Here is a 21,382-nt window from a genome sequence, read left to right as displayed (position 1 = left end):
ACTAACATTATAATTTTTTATCAAAATTTCTCAATAACATATTTTTTCAAATTAATTTTTAATATTTCGATCTTTTTATCTCCTTTATTCCTTTACGTAACTCATTGTACAGCTTCAATTCCTCGTACAATGAGTTTTGAAATACTGTTTTTCTCCTCATTGGTAATCTTATCTTTTTTTATCCCTTGTTTCATATGTATGACATTATTGGTTAAATTTTATTATTGTTTTTATTTTATTCATCCCCTTAATTATATTATGCATAAAAATTGCTACATCATATTTAATTTGCTGCTTTACTGTGAGCAAGCAAATTTCTTTGTGCATTCTTTCTACATTAGAATAGATATTTCTTTTAAGTATAATCCTCATCGCCTTATTTTGAAGAATTTGTATTTTTTTAATTTCTCCTTCATTACATAAAAAAAAGGATTGAAGAAAAGTAATTTATGTGTGGGCATATGATTGTTTTATATACAAGAACACTGCTCTTTACATCTATTACATTTCGCAATCTTCCCATAAATGTTTTTTTTTTAAATTATATATTGAGAATGTGTTTTAAAATTTAAATATCTATCCAAGTAAACCCCGAGATATTTTATTTCGTTATTATTATTTCACTGTTCCTGGTCTGGCATTTGAAGCATAGGACGGATCACCTTACCTTCATGTAACAGATGATCAAAATACGCTGCATTTGGTTTACCTATGCATCACTGGGTGCGGAAAGGAGAATGATTATGATGATGAGTTTAATGTTCGATTGAACATATTTTGTATATCCGGTAAATTAATTACTGTTTATTGACATACCAATCCATAAGGGTTAATTGAACACACCTGTCGGTTGGTATAAAACAAAAATATATTTTTTAAATTTCTTCTTTTCCACATTGATTTAGATGATGGTGAGTTAAAATTCTACGAAGATTTCGTCATCTTCATTACATGCGGGCTCCCTAGTTGAAGCATATGGTGTCCACAAAGTGCCCCAAGACATCTCAGTCAGCTGCTAGCTCTCAAGTCAGATTCGCGTCCCGTAGTTCTGAGATAAATTGCCGGCGAACAGCCAGTAGCGGACGACCAGGACGTCGCGATCCTGATGCCTTATAAAGTAAGCAAGCGTGAATAAGGCTCTTAGGGGGTATCCGCAGTATCGCCTCCGCTTGATGACAGTCATCACCGGAGTTTACCGCGTTCGTTCTCTTATTACTTCTTTCCTTATAAAATCAAACCACCGCACACACAAGATTCTTCTGAGACATCTATTCTCAAATATCTGTTGAAGATGTTTTTAAATTGACTTAAATTTATTTTCTTATTTAAAGATTCTTTAAAGATTCGTCTCATCGTTTCTTTGAATCCCTTAAAATAAGTATGTGTATATTTATGTTTTTCCTTTTTAAAAAATGTTATTTTTATTTTATTTAATTTTACATCTGAGCATGTTTTTCAATCTTTATTTAAATTCTTAACTTTTAATTACTTGTACAAATTTTCTTATTTTTTTTGCTTTAATTTAAATTTTTAAACAACTTCTATTTATGTTTTTTAACCTTCTCTTTTTGGTACTTTCATTAATAACCTTACATATAATTACTTTATAATATGAAAACTTCGATCGTCCATTAGAGTTAAGTCTAACTGTGTAAAATATAAAACTTTGTAACTGTACTGTATGTTTCCTAAATAAAAGAAAATAAAAAAAAAATAATAAAAAAACAGAGTTTTGGACCCTAGTGAGGTGCCACGATTCACATCCGTAGAGGAGAATAGGTGTTGTGCAGGCGTTATATGGGCGGAATTTGGTTTTCACTGAGTAAATATCCGATCTCCATACAGCCTTCGTACTATTGAATGTGGCGCCTGTTATGTATAAAGATTTTGCTATTTTAAAAATACTATAATTATTGTTTATTTATTATTCTCTTTCCGCGCCTAATAGTTCATAGGGCACTGCATTGATACATAAATCGCAGAGCATTTCAATATTTTTTTTATTAGATAAAGGTATGATGATCAGTCTAACGCTTCAAAATATTGTTCACTATATTTGAATACTATATTTATGTATAATTCATATTTCTAAGATGTGTAAATCCGCGGAATCATGGTTTCTGTTGGCTTTTAGCTTTTGTTAGGAAGCCATTAGTTGTTCTGTGAGCCGATCGATCGCCCGTCCGCCCCTCGGGGGGTGCGCGGGGCGGGGGGCGGGGGCCGGGGGGCCGGGTGGCCGCGAGGGGTGGCGGAAGGAGACGGAAACACCCGACCCGACTGAGACGGATGATAGGGGTAGCGGGAACCAACATTGAACGCGCGTCGACTGTACGTACATTTGAAGAGTCACAAAAAGCGATTTTAAGTTGCGCTGTATTTAATTTATTATTACTGCAAATTTTACTGTCCCTGGACTCAAAAAGTTATCTTGTTTTGTCCTCCTCTTACGGGGGTGATATTCGGATCCTCTGCTTCTGATCACCCAGTGAGCCTTTTTTATTCAAGGCCGTTCTCTCATTGTAAATAATCGTAATTTAAATTATGTTTGTTGTAATTTAATATTGTATATATGAATCGTGTTTTATTTTCGTTTTTCTTTCTAGCTGTACAGATCTGACTTGCTTTTTTTAACTAAATACTATTATTTTTTTAATGCTAAAAATATTTTGTTAACTGTGATCTTTGTTACTGTATATTTAAGTAATTATTTTTGTATATTTGTAAACTTAATTTATAATTATAAAAATACGTATGTAGTTTTATTCCACTTTTATTTTTACCAGTGACCGGGTTTAGTCGTGAATTCAATTTGATGTCGTTATACGTTTTCCATTACAGTTATTATGATTTGAACTATTTTTAAATATTCTCAAAAAAATAAATAATAATTACAAATATTTCAACAATATTTTATTTATTTATTTATTTTATTTTATTTGGGAAATCAACAGTTCTACATACATATTAGTAAACAAACAGATATAGTGTATAAGCTCAGAACTAATAACAGATTTCCACATAGTATACAAAGTTAGTAAAGAAAATATATTACATATCAAATAAATACATACAATTTATACATTTAAAAATGTTATTTTCATGTACTCAATAATCAAATAATGTTTTTATATTTATTTTAAGAACATTAAGTTACTGTAAATTGGGCAGGATTAGGACAAGAATGCTTGAAGAGAGGATAAGGAGGGGAAGGGAGATGTACATATTTATTATTATAATGTCTACTAAGTTACATAATGCATTTTTAGTATAAATTTTAAATCTGACAGAGTGATGTTTGATGTTTTATTTCATTATCATTTCTCTATCTGAATATTCAGAACCAATATTTTACCTTCACCTTGCCGCATGCAGCCTGGAATTAAACCTAGGACATAAGCATGGTAGGCGAACGCGCCGAGCACCACACTACAAGGCGGACTTAACTCAAATTGATTTCCTTGATCGAGACTTGTTACTTTAGAGTTAAACTCTCTTATGACTCTGGTCTCGGTTCAAAGACGTTGTCGCCAAGGTGAAAATTTGTAATTACTAATGTAATTTTCTTTGTTTTTTGTGAGAGGCAAAAGGGTTGTCGTAACATGTATTGGATTCAGGTATAAACCGCCGTGTAAGGTTGCCGCGGGGTATCAAGCCGCCTGGCGGGTGGCGGGGGGCGGAGGGCGCAGGGCGGGGGGCGGCGCGCCCCACTCCGGGGGTGGGCGCGCGCTCTAGTGCAGCCCGACCCGCCGAGTGGGTGGCACGTCGTCTCCTGTCTCAGCGCACCCGAGCACCCGACCCCACCGCCCGAAGCCAGCCGACGACACCCGAACGATCTCGCGGTAAGAAAAAAACACATTCCAATTTTAAATAACAAAAACGCATCATTGCCGAATTATCTTACCGCTAACACGGAACAAAATATACTCATGTATTTAGTAAAACCTCGGTGTTATACCCATTCGTCGGCAGCGCAGAGTACGTAAATACATACGTACGTGTCAAACTATTGAACTGCGCGTCATTTTTCACATAGTGCCGTCTTGTGTCCAATTTACCGTCAATTTGATATTCTTCTCTACCCTTCTCTGTCCCTTTACTACGCCGCTTTGTAAACAGAGACGGATGTATATTATTCTTCGTTCGTTTTCCCGTTTTGATCTTGAAGTGCATAGGATGGTTATTTCTAGATATTGTACATACAATACAAGCCTTCTGCCGAGCCGTGGCGCGAACGGCCATGTTTTTTTCTTTTTGTTTCTGCCTTTGCTAAGAGTCATATTTGCTTTTAAATGCTTTAATTCGTCTGGATTGCGCTACGCAACATGTCATAATATAGTGTAACATTGCAAGTGCGTTTATTGACATGCCTCTATGCAAATTGTTTTTACATGACAACTGTCAGTTTTCAACCTCCTCAGCTTATCAGCTGTCAAAAATTAACATGTTGTGTTTATGAATGTAAAAATGAATATAATTGAATTAACTTGACGTAAATATTTATTTAAAAGGTAGGAAAATCTAAATTAATAAATACTTAAATGTATTAATACCTAACTTATGAGTTAGAATCACTGAATATGGAAGAGTTCTCATCCCAGTGTTAATAATGTTTATTTTGTTCCAAATCAAAAGATGTGCATATAATTAATGATTTACTTAAACACGTTCTTTCAGATTAAAATAAATAATTTATTTATTTTAAATGGGGGTAATCAAATAGTACACAATAAGAGACTATGTTTTTACCCCTAATTAGATTGACGAGGCTATGAAACAGATAATAATTATTCCTAATTTACGTTTCAAAAATATCCTTTTGATTAATTAAGTAAAGGCATTAAAATTTTGGGTGTGGATGTGGATTAAAAATCAATTGCTTTTCTATAATATTGTGTTTATTTTCAACTCGCAGCAAATATTTTTTTTTGCAACATAAATCATACAATATTTTCTGGGGCAGCGAAATATGTCCGTCTACAGACTGGGACATATTTTGAACGGTTCGGGTGTCTCCTTTTAACATGACGTGTTATTGGCTAATTTAAGTATTTTTATTTATTTATTTATACGCCATATGGACTTTTACATTTATTAGCAATATGTTCTAGTGCAACAGTGTAACATAAGTAAATAAATGAAGTTAAAAGTAAGAATTACACAAGAAAGACTAAAATTAACAATAATAAGTTAATGTACCCACAAAGGTATATGGGTGTACAGTAATATATTCAATATATTTACATATATAAATACACACACATACACATAAATATATTATTATAGAGATACCTAAAAAGAATAAAGAAACATTTAGTAAAATTTAGTCATTGAATACTAATATTAAGAAATAAAATATTCTACAATTATATAAAGGCAAACGAAATATATAAATTTCACCATACTCATTGCCTAGCCGGTATAGTCTAGGTATCGGTGAATTTAAATAATAATAATGACTCCCGGGAGATTAAAAAAAAACGTTAGCTGCCGAGTATTTCAAACAAGTACTTTTATGCCGATAATACTAGTTAATTCCGAGACGTTCAATACGCCATATGCAATTTCATATAAATTAAATCAATCATATTTAGTTCTTCTTTTGTAAAGAGTCGACATATTTAGTGTACACAATAAGTAATCGTAATCAATATTTTCTGTGAGTACATAAGGTCTATAGTTGATAAATCTAAGAAAATTACGTTGTTTCTTATGTACTTTTAAATATGAACATTGTAATGAGGTGACCAAATTGTTGAATTGAATTCTTAAATACTTTTAACTAAGGCAGTAAATAGTAGTTTGGGGTAGTGATATAATTGAAATCCTTTACAGTTCTCTGCAAATATCCAAGACATTTCATCGCCTTATTAGTGATGGTATCAATGTGAGGAATAAACGATAATTTTTCATCAAAAACTATCCCCAAATCTCTTCCCAGGTTGATATTATTGATCTTGTAACCGAATAACATAGGTTTTTTTACTTCTTACACAACACCTGTCGCCATTTAAATAAAGTTCATTTTTCTGGCACCGATTGTAAGGCCTTACCAAATTAGACTTAAGAACTCCACAATATTTTTTGAAATTTTGAGATCGCCAGCAAAGAGAAGAATGTTTACATTCTCAAATATCGACACAATGTCGTGAAGAAAAAAAGAAAACAGTACTGGTCCCAGGTGGAGCCTTGGGGGTACCCCACTAGATTCGTCAAACTGATACGAGCTGTAACCGAATACTTTCACTAAGATTTCTTAATTAATTTATTTATTTATTAATTCAAAATAGGTGAAAGAGTTGAATAAATGTGGAAGTTTTAACATAGGCAGAATGGTGAATGTAACACAGTGTGTTAAGGGGCCACTTAAACCAGTTAAAGACAGGGATAAGCGTTTTAAATGCGTAGACTTCCATATTTCCTTCTCAAAAATATTTTCCATCTCTGTTGCAACAAATTTAGACGGGTTTTATTTGATTTTTGAATTCGCAGTCCCTCCGAATTTAAATTTCAAATTTAAATAATTTCTTACGTGGGTAGGCGGGTGGAAGTTTATTTTCTACTCTACCCGTCTGTACTCCGTTCTGGTCCTATCCACCTGCCTCATACGGGCCCCCTGGGGCCCCCTCCTCCCCGCGGCGCGCCCCCACCGCGCCCCGGCCGGACCCAGGTAGCAGGATGTGGGCGAGAAACGGTCGAGAAGAATGGAGAAATGCCCCCCCTATAAATACATACACACGCGGCCCACAAATGCATCGGTGCATTTTGAGTTTTACCGCAAAAAAAATATTGCTAATTTAATTATCAATTTCACATAAAAAAACGTCATCGTATCTCTTTCGCACCAGATTATTATTGTTACGGATAACTTATACAGCGCCATTTTCGTAACATAATGCCTCAGGGGCGCTTTACAAAGTGATTACATAAATGTAACTTTTTGAGTTTGTAATTTAAGCAAAACAATTTACTTTGTTATCAGATGCTACGGATTTATTCAAATAATTTAGAGAACAAGTGGATTTTAAGATCTTTCCGAAACATCAATTCACTCTCACAGCTTCGCACCTCTGCTGGGAGAGCATTCCATGCCATAGGGCCTGCGACTGTAAATGCGCGTTGGCAGAATTTAGTGCGCTGTTTGCGTAGATGTATGATAACCTCTCGACGTAGATGTAGCTGATCTAATGTTAAGACGGCTGTCAGCTAGTTCATTTGGAATACAAAGTTCCCTTAGATATTCCGGAGCACAGTTGTGCAGTGACTTATACATAGCCAACAGAGTTTGTATTCCACCCTATGTGGAAAACGTAGCTACTGTAATTTCCAAAGTAGTGGAGTGATATGACTGAACTTAGTTCACAGGTAATTTTTTTTTTTTTTTTTTGAACGCTTTCGTGGAGTTTCGCCTGTTAAATGATTGAACAGATTTGCTGCCAATACGGTATTTTCACATGTTGGTTATAACGTTAAAAATATAATGCATATTTAGGGCTGATTTTTACGATTCTAATGATATAACTATCAATGTATTCAGAAAGAGTTCTCATTTATAATTTTCTGGTTTAAAAGTGAGCTCATTCAAAACGGCTCTCAGTTGGTATCACGTCATTTTGACGTCACGCGTTACGACCGCCGACTGGGCTTCTAATAAACATTGCGTGATTTGAAAATACAACTTTATAATCAAACAAAAATATTGAAAAAAAAATTGCTATCACAATTTGTTGTAATATTGAAGTTTTAAATGAGCAGTAATTTTACACATCCAAACAGGCGACAGCTCTACGCAAAACTGAGCCGCAGGAGGCTTTTATTGGAATTAATTACTTTGAAATGGCCGAAACTACTTAAATATGTCTAAATATGTACCTACAGTATTTTGTTGCATCTAATTCATTCTTATATAAGAGACAACAACAACAAACCATCACGTCATTTCCCCGTAAGGATAAGCAGAGAGGAAAGAACGCCACATCACTTTATCTTTGCATACAGATCTCGCTTCCTCTACATTCATAAATCTTCTCATGCACGCGAGCCGATTATTCATACACACATCTTCAAGTATTTGTGGGATTTGGTCATGCCATGTCTATCTCTATTTCTGCATCCATCAACATTCGCATTGTAAATCTTTTTAGCCGTTCTTTCGCTGTCCATTCGCTCTACCTGTCCAAACCAGCGCAGAGCTCCTTTCTTGATTTCGTCGATAATGCCTATCTCAGCCTTACATAATGTACGGATCTTGACACTTTTGCATCTATCGTACATAGTTTCACCACACTTTCGCCTGTTTTTCCAAGTCCATACTTCGCTCGCATACAACAGGGTCAAGACCGGGACTCCATTATGAACTGATTATTTTGCCTCTTTCGACAAACATTTATTTGCCAAGGTTGATTTCAGAGCACCGTTCACTCCATTCCCGGCACTCACCCTCCTTTCAATATCTTTTTCAGTCATTCCATCCCTAGTAAACATACTTCCCAGATACACAAATTCCTCTACCTGTTTTAGTATACCCCATATACCGTGATTTCACATTTAGTCATACTTTCATTTCTTTCAAAAACCATCACATTCGATTAATCGACATTCATCAGCAAATCGCTTTCCTTGCATACATCGTTGACTTTTGTTACCAAGAATTGCAGTTCCTCTGTGTTGTTAGCAAGAAGCACGGCATCATCAGCATACAAAAGACAATTGACATTTAGATCACCCATTTTTGCTCCCATTTCTAAGCCTTTCAGTTCTTTCTTACAATTATCGATGTATACGTTGAACAGTCATGGTGACATCACACATCCCTGTTTGACTCCTTTACAAATGTAAGACCACGATGTGAATGACCCATTTACCCTAACACATGCTGTGCTGTCTTTATACAGAGAAGCAATAGCTCGGGTCAGATATAAGAGATTTATGAATTATTTTGCACTATGTATATTGTGATATTTCAAACGCCCTCGCGGCCGTAGAAAACACTTTTATCTCGCGTATTTAAATACAAAATACGCGATACAAAAGTGTTTTCTGCGGCCGCGAGAGCGGTTCAAAATAGTTCAAATAGCAGTTGGGATTCTAGTTCTTCGTTTTCAATTAAGATCAATAAAAAAATATAACAGATAGGAGCTAAATTACAAGACGTCTTGCAGCTACAGAGCGCATAGATAGTTAGAAATTTAGCCCCCATTTACATATTTTAAAAATTGACAAATAAATTTAGTGTATTAATGATATTTAAAAAATAAAAATAATCATAATAAAAAGGAGTAAAATTACTACACGTCTTGCAACTAATAAGCGCATGGACGATTGGAATTCTAGACCCCATTTAGAAAATTTAGGTATTTTTAAGTTGATATATGAAAGCTAGATAACCAATCATCGTGCAGCTACAAAGCGCATGGACGAGTGGGATTCCATCAAAGTTAAACTAATATCAATAAATTTATAAAAAATAGATCATAGTAGTAAATTGGTCAAGTGTTCATGTCAAGAAGTAAGCAATAAAAAACTAAAGAAATCAAACACTCTTTCAACTCCATGGTTAACAAAGGGAGATAGATGTCCGAAGAGAAGCTTTTGTAGACAGTAGGTAAATACCGTCGCCATGTGGCCCACTGGTTGCTTGATAATTTCTGGAAACGCACGTGTGTAGTACTATTGTTCCAACGACTTGGTGTCATTCATGTGTCGATATAAGTCACTCCTTAGACGTAAGTACAATATTATGTCGTCACTTTTGCTGACAACTGTAATTCTAATCAAGCTATATTTCAAGGACTATAGTTACCGGTTGCCTACGTTCGTTAAATTTAGTTTCTTTTCGTTTGCTTGTGAGCATTGAGTATTTCACTCGCTCATTTGGCAGGCAGATGTGCCGGTTAGCATATAAAGGGTTTAAGTTACAAGTTGCCTCTCAGTTCCACACGCCCACGTGGTTTAAGACTAGGCCCTAAGGAGTTCCACTTACATTATTCATCGAAAAATTACCTTCACATTTCACCAAAACTCAAAACTGTATTCGGGAGACTTTTCACAGCTTTGTCTAGAAAAACAATTTTATGTTTTACATAGGTAAACGGGTACTTCCAACAAGACGAAGGAAATATTCAGAAATCTTTATTTAACAAAAACCATATTACAACAAATTATATATAAAAACTGTCGGCCTCGTGGTGTAATGGTCAGCGCGTTAGCCTGCCATGCTAGAGGTCTCGGGTTCGATTCCCGACATGGTTACTGTAAAATATTTATTAAAATGGGTGTTTTCACACTAGAGTATTTCATAGTCCCTGGACTGGTACCTGAAGCGTAAGACTGATCATTTTACCTTCATGTAACAAAAATAATCAAGATACGCTGCGATTGGAGTACCAATGCAGTGCCCTATGCACTATTAGGTGCGGAAAGGGAACGATGATGATGATGCGATGATATATAAAAACATATAGATATGAAAATAGATATAGATATGTCAAGAAATAATGTTTCAAATAAAATGCTTTGTGCCTTTTAATTATGTACACACTTCTGTTTATAAATTTTGGTATTCCGGTTTTGTATTAATTTTTGTCTTATAATTGCGATATCATTTACTTATTTTTTGCTTTTTTTACATTTTTCTAAATATTATTTGAAAACATAAATTATAAGTACTTTTTTTTGCTCCTTATATTTAAGTTAGTAGTAATTATTATTTTACAACTATGTAGTGTTATCATATAGATTTTTTTCAAAGGATCTCTACCGACAAGCCATTTTAATTGGCTTGGTGAGTCCTGTAAAAAAAAATATTAAAAAATGTTTTAAAAAAACAATGAAAATGTAATATTGTATGTAAATAATAAATTTTTTAAAATACTCATATTAAGGAAAAACGCCATCTCACTTTTCTTTATGCAAACGTTTATCCGTATTTTCTCCCTGGGTTATGGCACTAGGAAAATGTTTTTTTTACATTTTATAGATATAATATTTACCATTAGCGTGTCTCCATCATTTGCTTCTTTGAAAAATAGTTTCTTATGGGACTAGGACCATCTAAAAACCCGAAAAAGCTCCCAGTTTTATCTGCCGTTTCGTACGTACTTTATGCAAATATGATAAATAATTTTGAAAAACGGAAAAAGTACCGACACAGATAATTTCAGTCTGATTCTTTCTTTAAAAAAACAAATAGGTTCAATTTTGGGGTGCGGAAAATGGGACAGCAAAACGTCGATTTTAGTTGGGCAACATTTGTCATCGGGTGCTCAAACATAAGTTTGATATTTTACTTAAAAACTACATAAAACGGATTCAACTAGGAATTGACGTGGCTTTTTCTTATTATTACTATAGTTGAATAATTTATATAGCGCTATTTTTGTTAAAATTACCTCAAGGGCGCTGTACAGTAAATAAATATCCCAGAACGTCTTGCAGCTACGGAGCGCATGGACAATTGGGATTCGAATTCCTCGTTTCCAATTTTAATATATTTACATTATAACAGATAACAGCTAGATTAAAACACGTCTTGCAGCTACAGAGCGCAGGGGCGGTAAGAAATCTAGCACTCATTTATGTTTTAATTTGACAATAAAGTTTAGTGTTTGATAACATTAAAATATGTTTTTTTTAAAACTTGTTTTTTAAAAATAGGAGATTAGATTATAACAAATCTTGCAGCTACTGAGCGCATGGACGATTGAAATTCTAGACCCCATTTACGAAATTTAGATATTTGATAGTTGATGACATTTACATATTGAAGCTAGATTACCAATCGCTTTATTCGACTTATGTCTTGTCATTTTGTTTAGGTGGATCTAAAAAATATAATTTAATTTAATTTAGAAACGCTTTTTTTGTTTATCAATATTTTTATTTTTTATTAATAAATTTCATAGATGGTGCATGTTTTTTTTAATTCTATACAAATACTTTTATACATCTAGTCAGTGTTATAGCGGTAACTCTTCAACAAAAGAGACTAACTTCTGTGCTTGGAGAGTGACTTACACTATTACAGTTATTTATTTATTAGAGTTTATAAAATTTTAAATATACGAGTACATGAGGAAAAAAAAACATAGGATATATAAAGAAAAACAGAAAATAATACTACATTCATAAAACTTAAAATTTAATGCAGTTTTTACAGTTGTTAAAAAAAATTATTTAGATTTACTTTGAATTTATTTATAGATATATTAGTTTTAATAGTTTTTAGTTCATTGGGGAGATTATTGTAATTTTTGACACCTTTGAAGACAAAGCTATTTTGACCATGACTTGTGTGGAATTTAGAGATTTTAATATTACAACATTTTAATATTTGAACACAAAAAATATCATTTCACTTACCTGACCGTTTTTACCTACATAGAAGTTGTGGTTTCTGTATTTAGGCGAATTAAAAATACTGTTCCGAGTGAGGAATATAATCAGCACCCTGGAAGAGTGTTTTCTTACCTTCCATGTAGCGAAAAAGATCCAGATACACTACGCCAATGCAGTACCATATGCACCGCTGAATGCGGATAGGGAAATGATGACGATGAAATTATCTTACCTATTCGTTGACTTACGGTGACGTCATGACTATGATCTTTAAACTGACGCGACGCGCGTCCCTACCCCTACGAGATGTTCACAAATTTGACGGTTTGGTTCTCTGCGTAATCTTGCGAGACATTCGTGATGGATATAAATATAGGCCCACAGGTGCAACACCACCAAAAGAGAAGTAAGCGTTGGGGGAGACACCCCTTGGTTGGGCAAATAGGGGGAGACATGGGGTGCCTTGGGTCCCTCTGTAAGACAAACCTTTTGTGCGCTCGCAGGAAACGAATACAGATAAAGCCATTTTGAAGGCAGTCAAATTAAAAACCAAAAGGGATATTTTAGTTTTATTTTGTTTCATTTTTTTTTAAACTGTAGTGTGGCAATTATGTCACATGTGTCTATGCATACACCATACACTGTGTTTCAGGGCGAGACCGCGAAACTTCAGAGGAACATTCCTCATGGTAAATGTAAAAAAATCTAATTTTTTTTTTCCAAATTTTTATTTTTTTATTTTTGTTTTTGCTGAATTTTTGTGCCTAACAATGTGTTTAAGGAATTACATTATTTATTGAGATTGAAAAGTGTTTCCAGTTTTTATTTATTTTTATATTATTTATTTTATTCAGTTCTATTATAAACAGAGTGTTATAGATTTACAAACCTAAAATGCATATCTTTTTTACTACTTTTCTTCTATACTCCACTGTTTTACTGTAAATATTTTATTCTTTTTTTTTTACTACACATCACTTTTACTGAGTTTAAGCATAACAATTAACTGTTTTCTTTATATTATATAATTTTGTACAAATTGGCTACGGCCGTTAGTTATAATAGTAAATAAATAAATAATTTAATATGGTAACATGAACAGAAAAATATGAAAGGAAAAATAATAAAACCCCCTAAACCGCGAAACCGGCTTGTCAGGAGGTTTCTTATTTTTCCTTTACAAAGAAAAAAATTTAAAAAATTCTATAAACTCAAAAAGTATTAATAAGAACTAAAAGCATACGTATTTTTCTCACTAAAAATATTTACAAAAAATTAAATACATAGTTGACTGTTAAAATAAAATAATAATAAATTAAATTCACTTTTAAGTAGTTTTTTTTTTAATTTTGTAATGTTAAAATGGTGCTAATCATTATTTTTTCTGACTAGCGTTCTTTCTACAAACCCCTACCCGTAAATAACTAAAAAAATAGTAAAAAATCCTATTTGACCAAAGAATCGATACGCGTTGAACGCGGACAAGGGAAGCGGCTAGGAAGGGGGGGGTAGGGGTTTATTGAAGGGATGCTTGTCCGAGAAATTAAGAATTTACTCTATTTTCAGATTATAAAAAAAAGACATGAAAAAAAATGGTAATTGAAAAAAAATATTAGGATGCTTTTTAACGTTTACCAAGAGGAATGTTACTCTGAAGTTTCGTGGTCTGGCCCTAAAACACGTGTATGAATACAAGACTCGTCAAGATATGTCCCTCTTTTTTTTTTTAATAATGAAGTCTTTTTTTTCTATACCAGGCCAAAAGACCAATGGGCAGAACTGATCGAGAATAAGCGGAAGAGAACCTCTGACGTCACACGCGGTGTTAATTCAGATATACAAAACTTTAAAAAATCATAGGGCTGATAATGCGATGTATAAAAATTAAAGAAAATAAATTGCCTTAGTTGAATAGTCAATTAATAAATAAAAAACACTGAACTTCCCATCAAGCTTGTAAACTAAAATTCTGATTTTTCAGGGCCTATCACACTTAAATTGCTCCAAATTTATAAATAGGGAGGTATTTGGCCTTAGCCATTTTTCCACTGATTTCACACACAGAACTATCTACTTTATTCACCTGAACACAGGCAAATGAAAATGAATAATATTGATAAATAATTGTTTTTTTAATCAGAAAATTAAAAGAAAAAACCAAAATGTTATGAAATGGTTCAGCCGGATAAATCTCACTCACGTGATAAAGGTTTCAGCTCTTTTACTTCACAAAAATTAACAAACGGAAGAGTTGGGAAAATGTGGATGTTTAAACATGGACAGAATGGTGAATGTTACACAGTGTGCAAAGTGGCTACTTAAACCAACTAGTGACAGGTCATAAACCCTGTTAATGCCTATACTTTCACATTCTTCTCAAAATTGTTTAACATCTCTGTTGCAACAAATTTGATTCGAAAATAAAAATTTTGCTTTTTTTTTCTCTCACAATATTGAAAAATCGTTTGACGTTTCCAAGTCCCCTTCCAATATCGGGTATCTGACGCAGTCAGTAAAGCTCTGGAATGCACATAACGGCGTGGGGTACCCTCTAAAGACCCCCCTTTCCGGAGGCAGGACGGGGCAGGGAAGGGTGAGGCGATGGGGGCGTGTGAGAGGCTGTGATGGTTCTGCGTGTGTGTTTGTGACGAAATTATTAGTCTTTATTCAATAAAATGTAAATACTTTGGTATTAATACTTTAGATACTCACACGTTACGCTGCCCTAGTTCTTGGTTGTTCCATAGACCATTTTGCAAATTTTACAAAATACATTTTGTTTGTTTTTAAAGTCAAATAAGTAAAATCAGTAAGTTGAGATTGGCACTAAAAAATGCTGAAAATACTATTTAATAACGGAAAAAATAATACTTTTTAGCTACACGGATGGGTAATAAGATAATGAACATATTAGCATTCATAACTCAATTTTCTAAAATTGGTTTATATATTTATTTTAAAGAAACAAACAGTCGACAATGATATAATAACATAAAAAAGATACCGTTTAATGACAGACCAGCGAAGTTTCTAAATAAGAATCATAATTATTAAATTATGGTACAACAAAAGAGTGTATTTATGTGTATTTGTATGAGAGTAAGTATAGAGGTGTGTTTATCGTTTATGTGTGGGAGTAAGTGTTCAGGTGTGTGTAAGTGTGATCATCATTAAAAAGCAAGTGGGATCGTATCGCAGCCAGAAAGAATGAGTCTTAAATTATTTTTAAATAAATAAGGGGCATGTAAAATATAGCAATAGATGAAAAAAAGCATTATAGTTAGAGCAAGAACGATAGAGGAAAGAGTGTTGTGCATAGTTAGTGCTTCAGACTGGCAAATGGAATAAATACTTTATTGAACATACAAGAGTTAGGGCAGCGGTTAGTGTTAATAAAATGATAAGAAATCATTTTTCATCAAATAAGATAGTACCGACATAATATTGTATACATCTAAAACAATGAAGATAATAAATGATATGTATGTATTATGGTGTCGATGTTTTAAAGTTTCACAAGGAAAAAAAATATTTTGAGTATGTCCAAATTTTTGCAGACAGAATGTTACACAGTGTGTAAAGTGGCCACTCACACACAGGTCATAAACCCCGTAAATGCCCAGACTTCCGTATTCTTCTTTAAAATGTTTTCCCTCTCTGCAAAAAATTTAGATCTAAATAACTTTCTTAGAAATAAATCATAACTTAACGATATTTTATAAGTTTACTGTTTGTGTAAATTGCATATAATTTATTTTGTACAAAAAATAACTTTTTTTAAATATATAAAAAAACAAACAAAAGTAAAATATACGTACATGCATATGGAATTTTATCGACGAATTTTTACAAACTTTACATTTTTTAAGTATGTTTCTCTGGAATACACACATACTTGCCTTACTTTAATATGAAACCTTTTGAAAGGCAGACATTTTTTATGCAGGAATAAATTATTAACCAAACATGACCAATAATAGTACAGTTCATTAAAATCTTTAATAACCTTTGCTTTATGTGTACGTAACAACAAGTTTTTCTATATATATATATATATCATTCTAGTGTTTCTTCTAACACAAACGAAATTTGTGTGTTTACTTGGTTTACCGACAGGCATTACTACATTAACATATGGTTATTAAACATTCGAACGCACTATATGAACCGACTACTTATGAATGATAATTTACTTTTTTACTTATATATCGTAAAATCAAGTTTTCACGAAGCTCCAATTTAATATATTTTTGTGATTTTTCAAACAGTTCCAATTCAAAATTTATCAATTTCAAAATAAGGGTGCCATTGTAATAACAATTAAAAGCGCCGTATAACCAAAAAGAAAATTTGTTCTCTGTCACAAAATCCAACACTGCACGACCTCAAATTTCACATGTTTCCTCAAAATGCCCTCAAAAGTCCTTATTTTAATATGAATGTAAATGATGGCAAATTAAAAAAGTGCGTTTAAGTGATCTGATTGCATGACTCAAGTCTAAAATCACTTCGATATCTATAAAAAAATCAGTGCATCTAATAGAAACGGGCAAAACACGAATAGCTGTTTTTCTCTAAAAGATTTTTTTACTTAGGCCACGTTAAAAAATCACTCTTCAAATATTTGCTTCATAATTATTATCGTTTCCCCATGCATGATTTGAATTTTTCAAGTAGAAATTGGAATGTTTATTCTTATAACTGAAGTTTATGCAAACATTCTAAGTAATTTCGTGTGGAATATTCGGTTTGATTACTCCCACAAATTTACTCGTCACATAATATTATAATACGGCATAATATCCTATTCAAAATAGAACAACCCGTAAATTAATAATGTATTGAAGTGTTTTTGGAATATAGTAGTCGTATGTAATGTACATTTTACGTTAATTATGCATTGTGTACGCGAATCACTACTAGGCACCGCGGTCAGAGTGATAAACATGACTCGGATTCGTGTTGATTCAAAGGCCGGAACAAAGATTGTCCGGTTCTAGGGCAGGACGGGGCGGGAAAGAGGTGGTCTGGGGCGGCGGAGGGGGAATCGATACAGGGCGGGGGCGGCCGCCCACCATACAGTATACCGCCCTACTTACATTGACCGTCTTAATGTCCGAATTGTCGCATATCTCTCCATCATTTGCATTCGATAAAAGGTCAGATGAATGGGAACTACTTGCAGGGGTGAATACTTTATTTGTATTAGATAACGTCTCCAGATTCATAAGTCATAACTATCGTATTTGCAACAGTTGTCTCGTTTTCAGATTCGGACCATGGAGGACGAGCGCAGCTGACATGGAGGTGGCTATGCCCGGGCCACTGGCCCTGGATTGCGAGGATATGTTTAAAGAGATCACCAAGAAACTGTACGGAGAAGAGGGTGCCCTCGACTTTCCCGATAGAGTGACCGACCACGAAGAGGGGTCCCTGCTGAAACCCGAAGACCACATCACCGCCTTCGGACTCGCTGCTCTTATGCAAAATGGTTTTCCGCCACCGGGTATTCTTCACGCCAACTTCCAACCTAAAACCAACCCCGCGGCCGAGGACAAGTGGACCGCTACTGACGAGGCCCTGCAGTGGACCGCCTCGCGGATCGCCAGTTACAACCCCGCCCAGAAACTCTTCAAGTGCGTCGACTGCGAATGCGTCGGGTTTCTCTCGCGAATAGCGGAGCATTGGCTCGGAACCCACTCCAACGCACGCGTATTCCAGTGCCCGCAGTGCGCCTACGGAAGCGCGTGGGCGAGATGCGTCCGTCTACATCTCGTGCGAGAACACAACATGCCAGATGACCGCGGAACTGACGCGCTCGTCAAAAACAACCCCGTATTAGATGAAGTCACCAAATACCTCCAAAGATTAAAAGCGAAAGTTGACAGCGTGTCTCCGCCACCGCCCCCCGCGGCTGCGGGTCGAGCTCCCTCCGGCTCTCCCCCCGCGGGGACCCCGGGTGCCGTGGCCGTTCAGGGAGCCGCCAAGCGCTACGGTTGCCCGGCGTGCCCTTACGCTACTGATCGGCGCGATCTCTTCACGAGACACGAAAACATTCACAGAGATGAAAAACCATTCGAATGTTACGTATGCCAGAAGCAATTTAATCGAGCTGATCACGTCAAAAAACATTTCTTGAGAATGCATCGTGATCATCCCTATGATTTGAATAGAATAAGAAGACAGATAACTAAGACATCTGGTAATTACTACCCTAAAGTGACTCCGGAAATGAACACCCAACAAAATCAACCGGAGCAATCTTACGCTCCGAGAATACAACACGTAAAGATTGAACATAACATGCATCAGATCAAAGCTGAGCATGATTCTAATGCTCTCGGTAAAAATGCAGGCAACAAAAAGAAAGGCGAAAAGAGATACTCCTGCTGTTATTGTCCTTGGTCAGGTGTAGATAATTGGTGCTTGAAACGACACTTAAATACTCATCTTAAGCCGTTTGTTTGCGCGTTATGCGATTACAAAGCAGCACGATCAGAAAGATTATCCACACACGTTTCGAAGGTCCATAACAAAAAAGCATGTGGAAAATGCTCATTCCTCGCTGAAGACCAGGCGCAGCTTTCCATTCACCTGCAGGAACAACAGTAAGTGCCACAATAAACTATTTCGTTTTCTTTAAGTCACCGTTTCACACACACTCACAATACTATGTTTACTTTCAGCCACGTAGAAAATCGCAGCATAAAGGTGCCGAATACGATGGTGAGAGCAGGGTACAGTGGAGCTCCAGTGGCGCCCGTGATGCCTTCATTTGGGTAAAATAATTATCTGAATTCTAGGAAGCATGTTACGCTTAGCAAGGGAACTCCTCGGTGTTGGTGTCATTTTCTATTCATTTCATCTCATTTTCTTAACATTTAACATCTCATCATCATCTTTTCTCCCCTTTCCCTAGATTAAGCTTTACTAATATGTTCTATTTTATTAAGAGTTGACGAGATCAGGGAACTAATCGACTTACTAATGTATTAACCCAGCACGCAAAATTTAGCTAGGGACCATGTATGACTCTGACCTCGCCAGAGGTAGGGTGATATTAATTTTTTGATAAAGTTCTTTTCCGCTGACAGCCCCTCGAGTGATGGAGGCTCCCTGGAACCTGTGAGGGTGTGGAGGCCACCACGGCAGCAGGGAGCCGCGCGCCTCTTCAACTACATGGAGGCGTCTGACGGCTCCGACCAGGATGACTTCCCGGGCGGCGTGAACGTCCGCGGCCACGCGTCCTACCCGCACCCGCAAGAAAGGAACGTCCAGGATTTTCCTAAAGCGGGGGATGTGGGCAACTCGGCTGAAGATACTGGCGAGCGCGATCCGACCGCGGCCCACGGAGCGACAGTCACATCTCCCGCTGAAAACTCGAAACATTCTATCGACAAGAAGAAAAAAGTACAGAAAAGCAAAAAATCTCATAACAAAGAAAACAAGGCGTCGAAATTCGGTTGCAACATCTGTTCGTTGGCATTCAAAACCGCCGGATCTTTAGCGGTCCACCAGCGACGTCACGCCAACAATAGCATGTTGAGATCGCCACTTTTGGCCGCCAATGGAGCTTCGTCACATTTTCAATTTGACAATGCCTTGGCTAGTTCTACCTCGGATAGTGTTATGTCTTCTTCCCAAACTGCTTGGGAAAGCGACGAGGAAAATACACAACTCAGAAGATCGAGAAAACAAAGCCAACCCAAGAAAGTAATCCAGACAGACGGGATAGAAGACGGTTGCATGCGCGAAAAAGACGCCATAACCGAATGCAAAACTGCGGCTTTGGGAAATCAAATCGATCACATTATTTTCAAAATAGCTGGAAAAAGTTCTAATGTTGATTCTTTTTACGACACCTCATCCCAACGCTCTTTATTCGCCGAAACTGGATTCCACCAGTCGAAGAACTTTAATGCTATCCAGAAAGATAACAAATCTATAAAAATGAAAAAGAAGTCAGTTAGACGTAAATTAATTGCAAAATTTTTGCTCAAAAAGTTGAGAAATAAAAGTCCGTATATTATTTTCAGATGCAAACGATGTCGACTGAAATTCAACAACAAATACGAAATTTACCTACACAATAAAAATTGTAAAAAGAGGAGAATCAAGTGACTATTGATGGTACATTCGTGTATTGTCTGAAATTCAGTGCCTACAGTTAATGATATAGGTTAAGCTTCTTAGTGTACCTGCCATTGTTTCCCGTTCATTTGTCTGGCGGGATATCCTAATATATTCGGTCTAATGGTCGATGTGTTATTGCTGATCAAGGACAACTTTCTCTGTTGCTATGGCGTCATTTATTTATTCGTGAATGTTTTAGAACTTTATATGTACATTACTTATATGAATGGATCGATCAGGCCGATTCCCCGTACAATGATGATTCTATTTTAATTTGATACATAGATTTTTTATAGTTTTGTTGCACTTGTGACATGATGATGTTATTTTATTTTTAAAGACATTTATTGTATTTAAGTTAGTTTTTCATAAATGTATCGATAACAAAATAAAAACTATTTGATTTTCTAAACGAACACGGTCTTTTTCATTTTATATAAAACCTTTATCGTACTATTCCTTTTTTTCGTTTTTGTCGAATTGAAAAAAATATTATTCTTCGGCAAAATAATATTCGTGGGTTATAAAAATCCATAGAAGAGTAAAAGTTTCTGGAGCCAACTAAAAACAAATTTTTAGCAAAATTTCCGCTTACAAACCTTCCACGAGATGACATGAGGTGACTTTACAACCAATAAGAAGGTATGGCTTTATACTAGATTATTTATCTATGTTGTCGTTTATTCAAAACCTCATTTTAATTAACTATTTAAACAATTTATATAAATATGCACAAGGGCGGGCATATTGCCTTAACCCAATTTCTTCCTACCTACCAAAAAAAAAGACTTGGGTCCTACAGAAAGACGCCCATAATTCCAAATATACCGACTCTAAAGTTCAGTAAAAAATATAAGACTAATTTATTTATTTATTCATTAAAAATTAAATATTTATGAACTTATTAAGGCTTTTT

The 21,382-nt window shown here is 35.2% G+C and overlaps 1 protein-coding gene across 2 annotated transcripts; it reads left to right on the top strand.

Moving 5' to 3' along the window:
* Nucleotides 1-3,720: 3,720 nt before the first annotated feature.
* chn (zinc finger transcriptional factor charlatan) lies at nucleotides 3,721-20,882 on the top strand. 2 transcript variants are annotated; one of them, XM_088232748.1, is made up of 4 exons: nucleotides 3,721-3,839; nucleotides 17,604-18,941; nucleotides 19,020-19,112; nucleotides 19,428-20,882. In XM_088232748.1, exons 2-4 carry the CDS (start codon nucleotides 17,635-17,637, stop codon nucleotides 20,452-20,454), a joined length of 2,427 nt encoding a protein of 808 aa, XP_088088874.1. In that variant the 5' UTR covers nucleotides 3,721-3,839; nucleotides 17,604-17,634; the 3' UTR covers nucleotides 20,455-20,882. The 2 variants fall into 2 exon arrangements, with proteins under 2 accessions (XP_088088874.1, XP_088088875.1); XM_088232749.1 differs by having other exon boundaries at nucleotides 19,411-20,882.
* Nucleotides 20,883-21,382: the final 500 nt, after the last annotated feature.

This window comes from Micrasema longulum, unplaced genomic scaffold, assembly GCF_059751315.1.
Source record: "Micrasema longulum isolate JH-2025_06_02 unplaced genomic scaffold, ASM5975131v1 h1tg001015l, whole genome shotgun sequence".
Lineage (NCBI taxonomy): Eukaryota > Metazoa > Arthropoda > Insecta > Trichoptera > Brachycentridae > Micrasema > Micrasema longulum.
This window is presented reverse-complemented; position numbering and strand designations above follow the sequence as displayed.

Excerpts from the sequence above, each read along its gene's own strand:
- chn (XM_088232748.1), top strand. The coding sequence starts at position 17,635 with ATGGAGGTGGCTATGCCCGGGCCACTGGCCCTGGATTGCGAGGATATG. Across the intron at positions 18,942-19,019 it reads ATTCACCTGCAGGAACAACA|CCACGTAGAAAATCGCAGCA; the intron begins GTAAGTGCCACA and ends GTTTACTTTCAG. Across the intron at positions 19,113-19,427 it reads CCCGTGATGCCTTCATTTGG|CCCCTCGAGTGATGGAGGCT; the intron begins GTAAAATAATTA and ends TTCCGCTGACAG.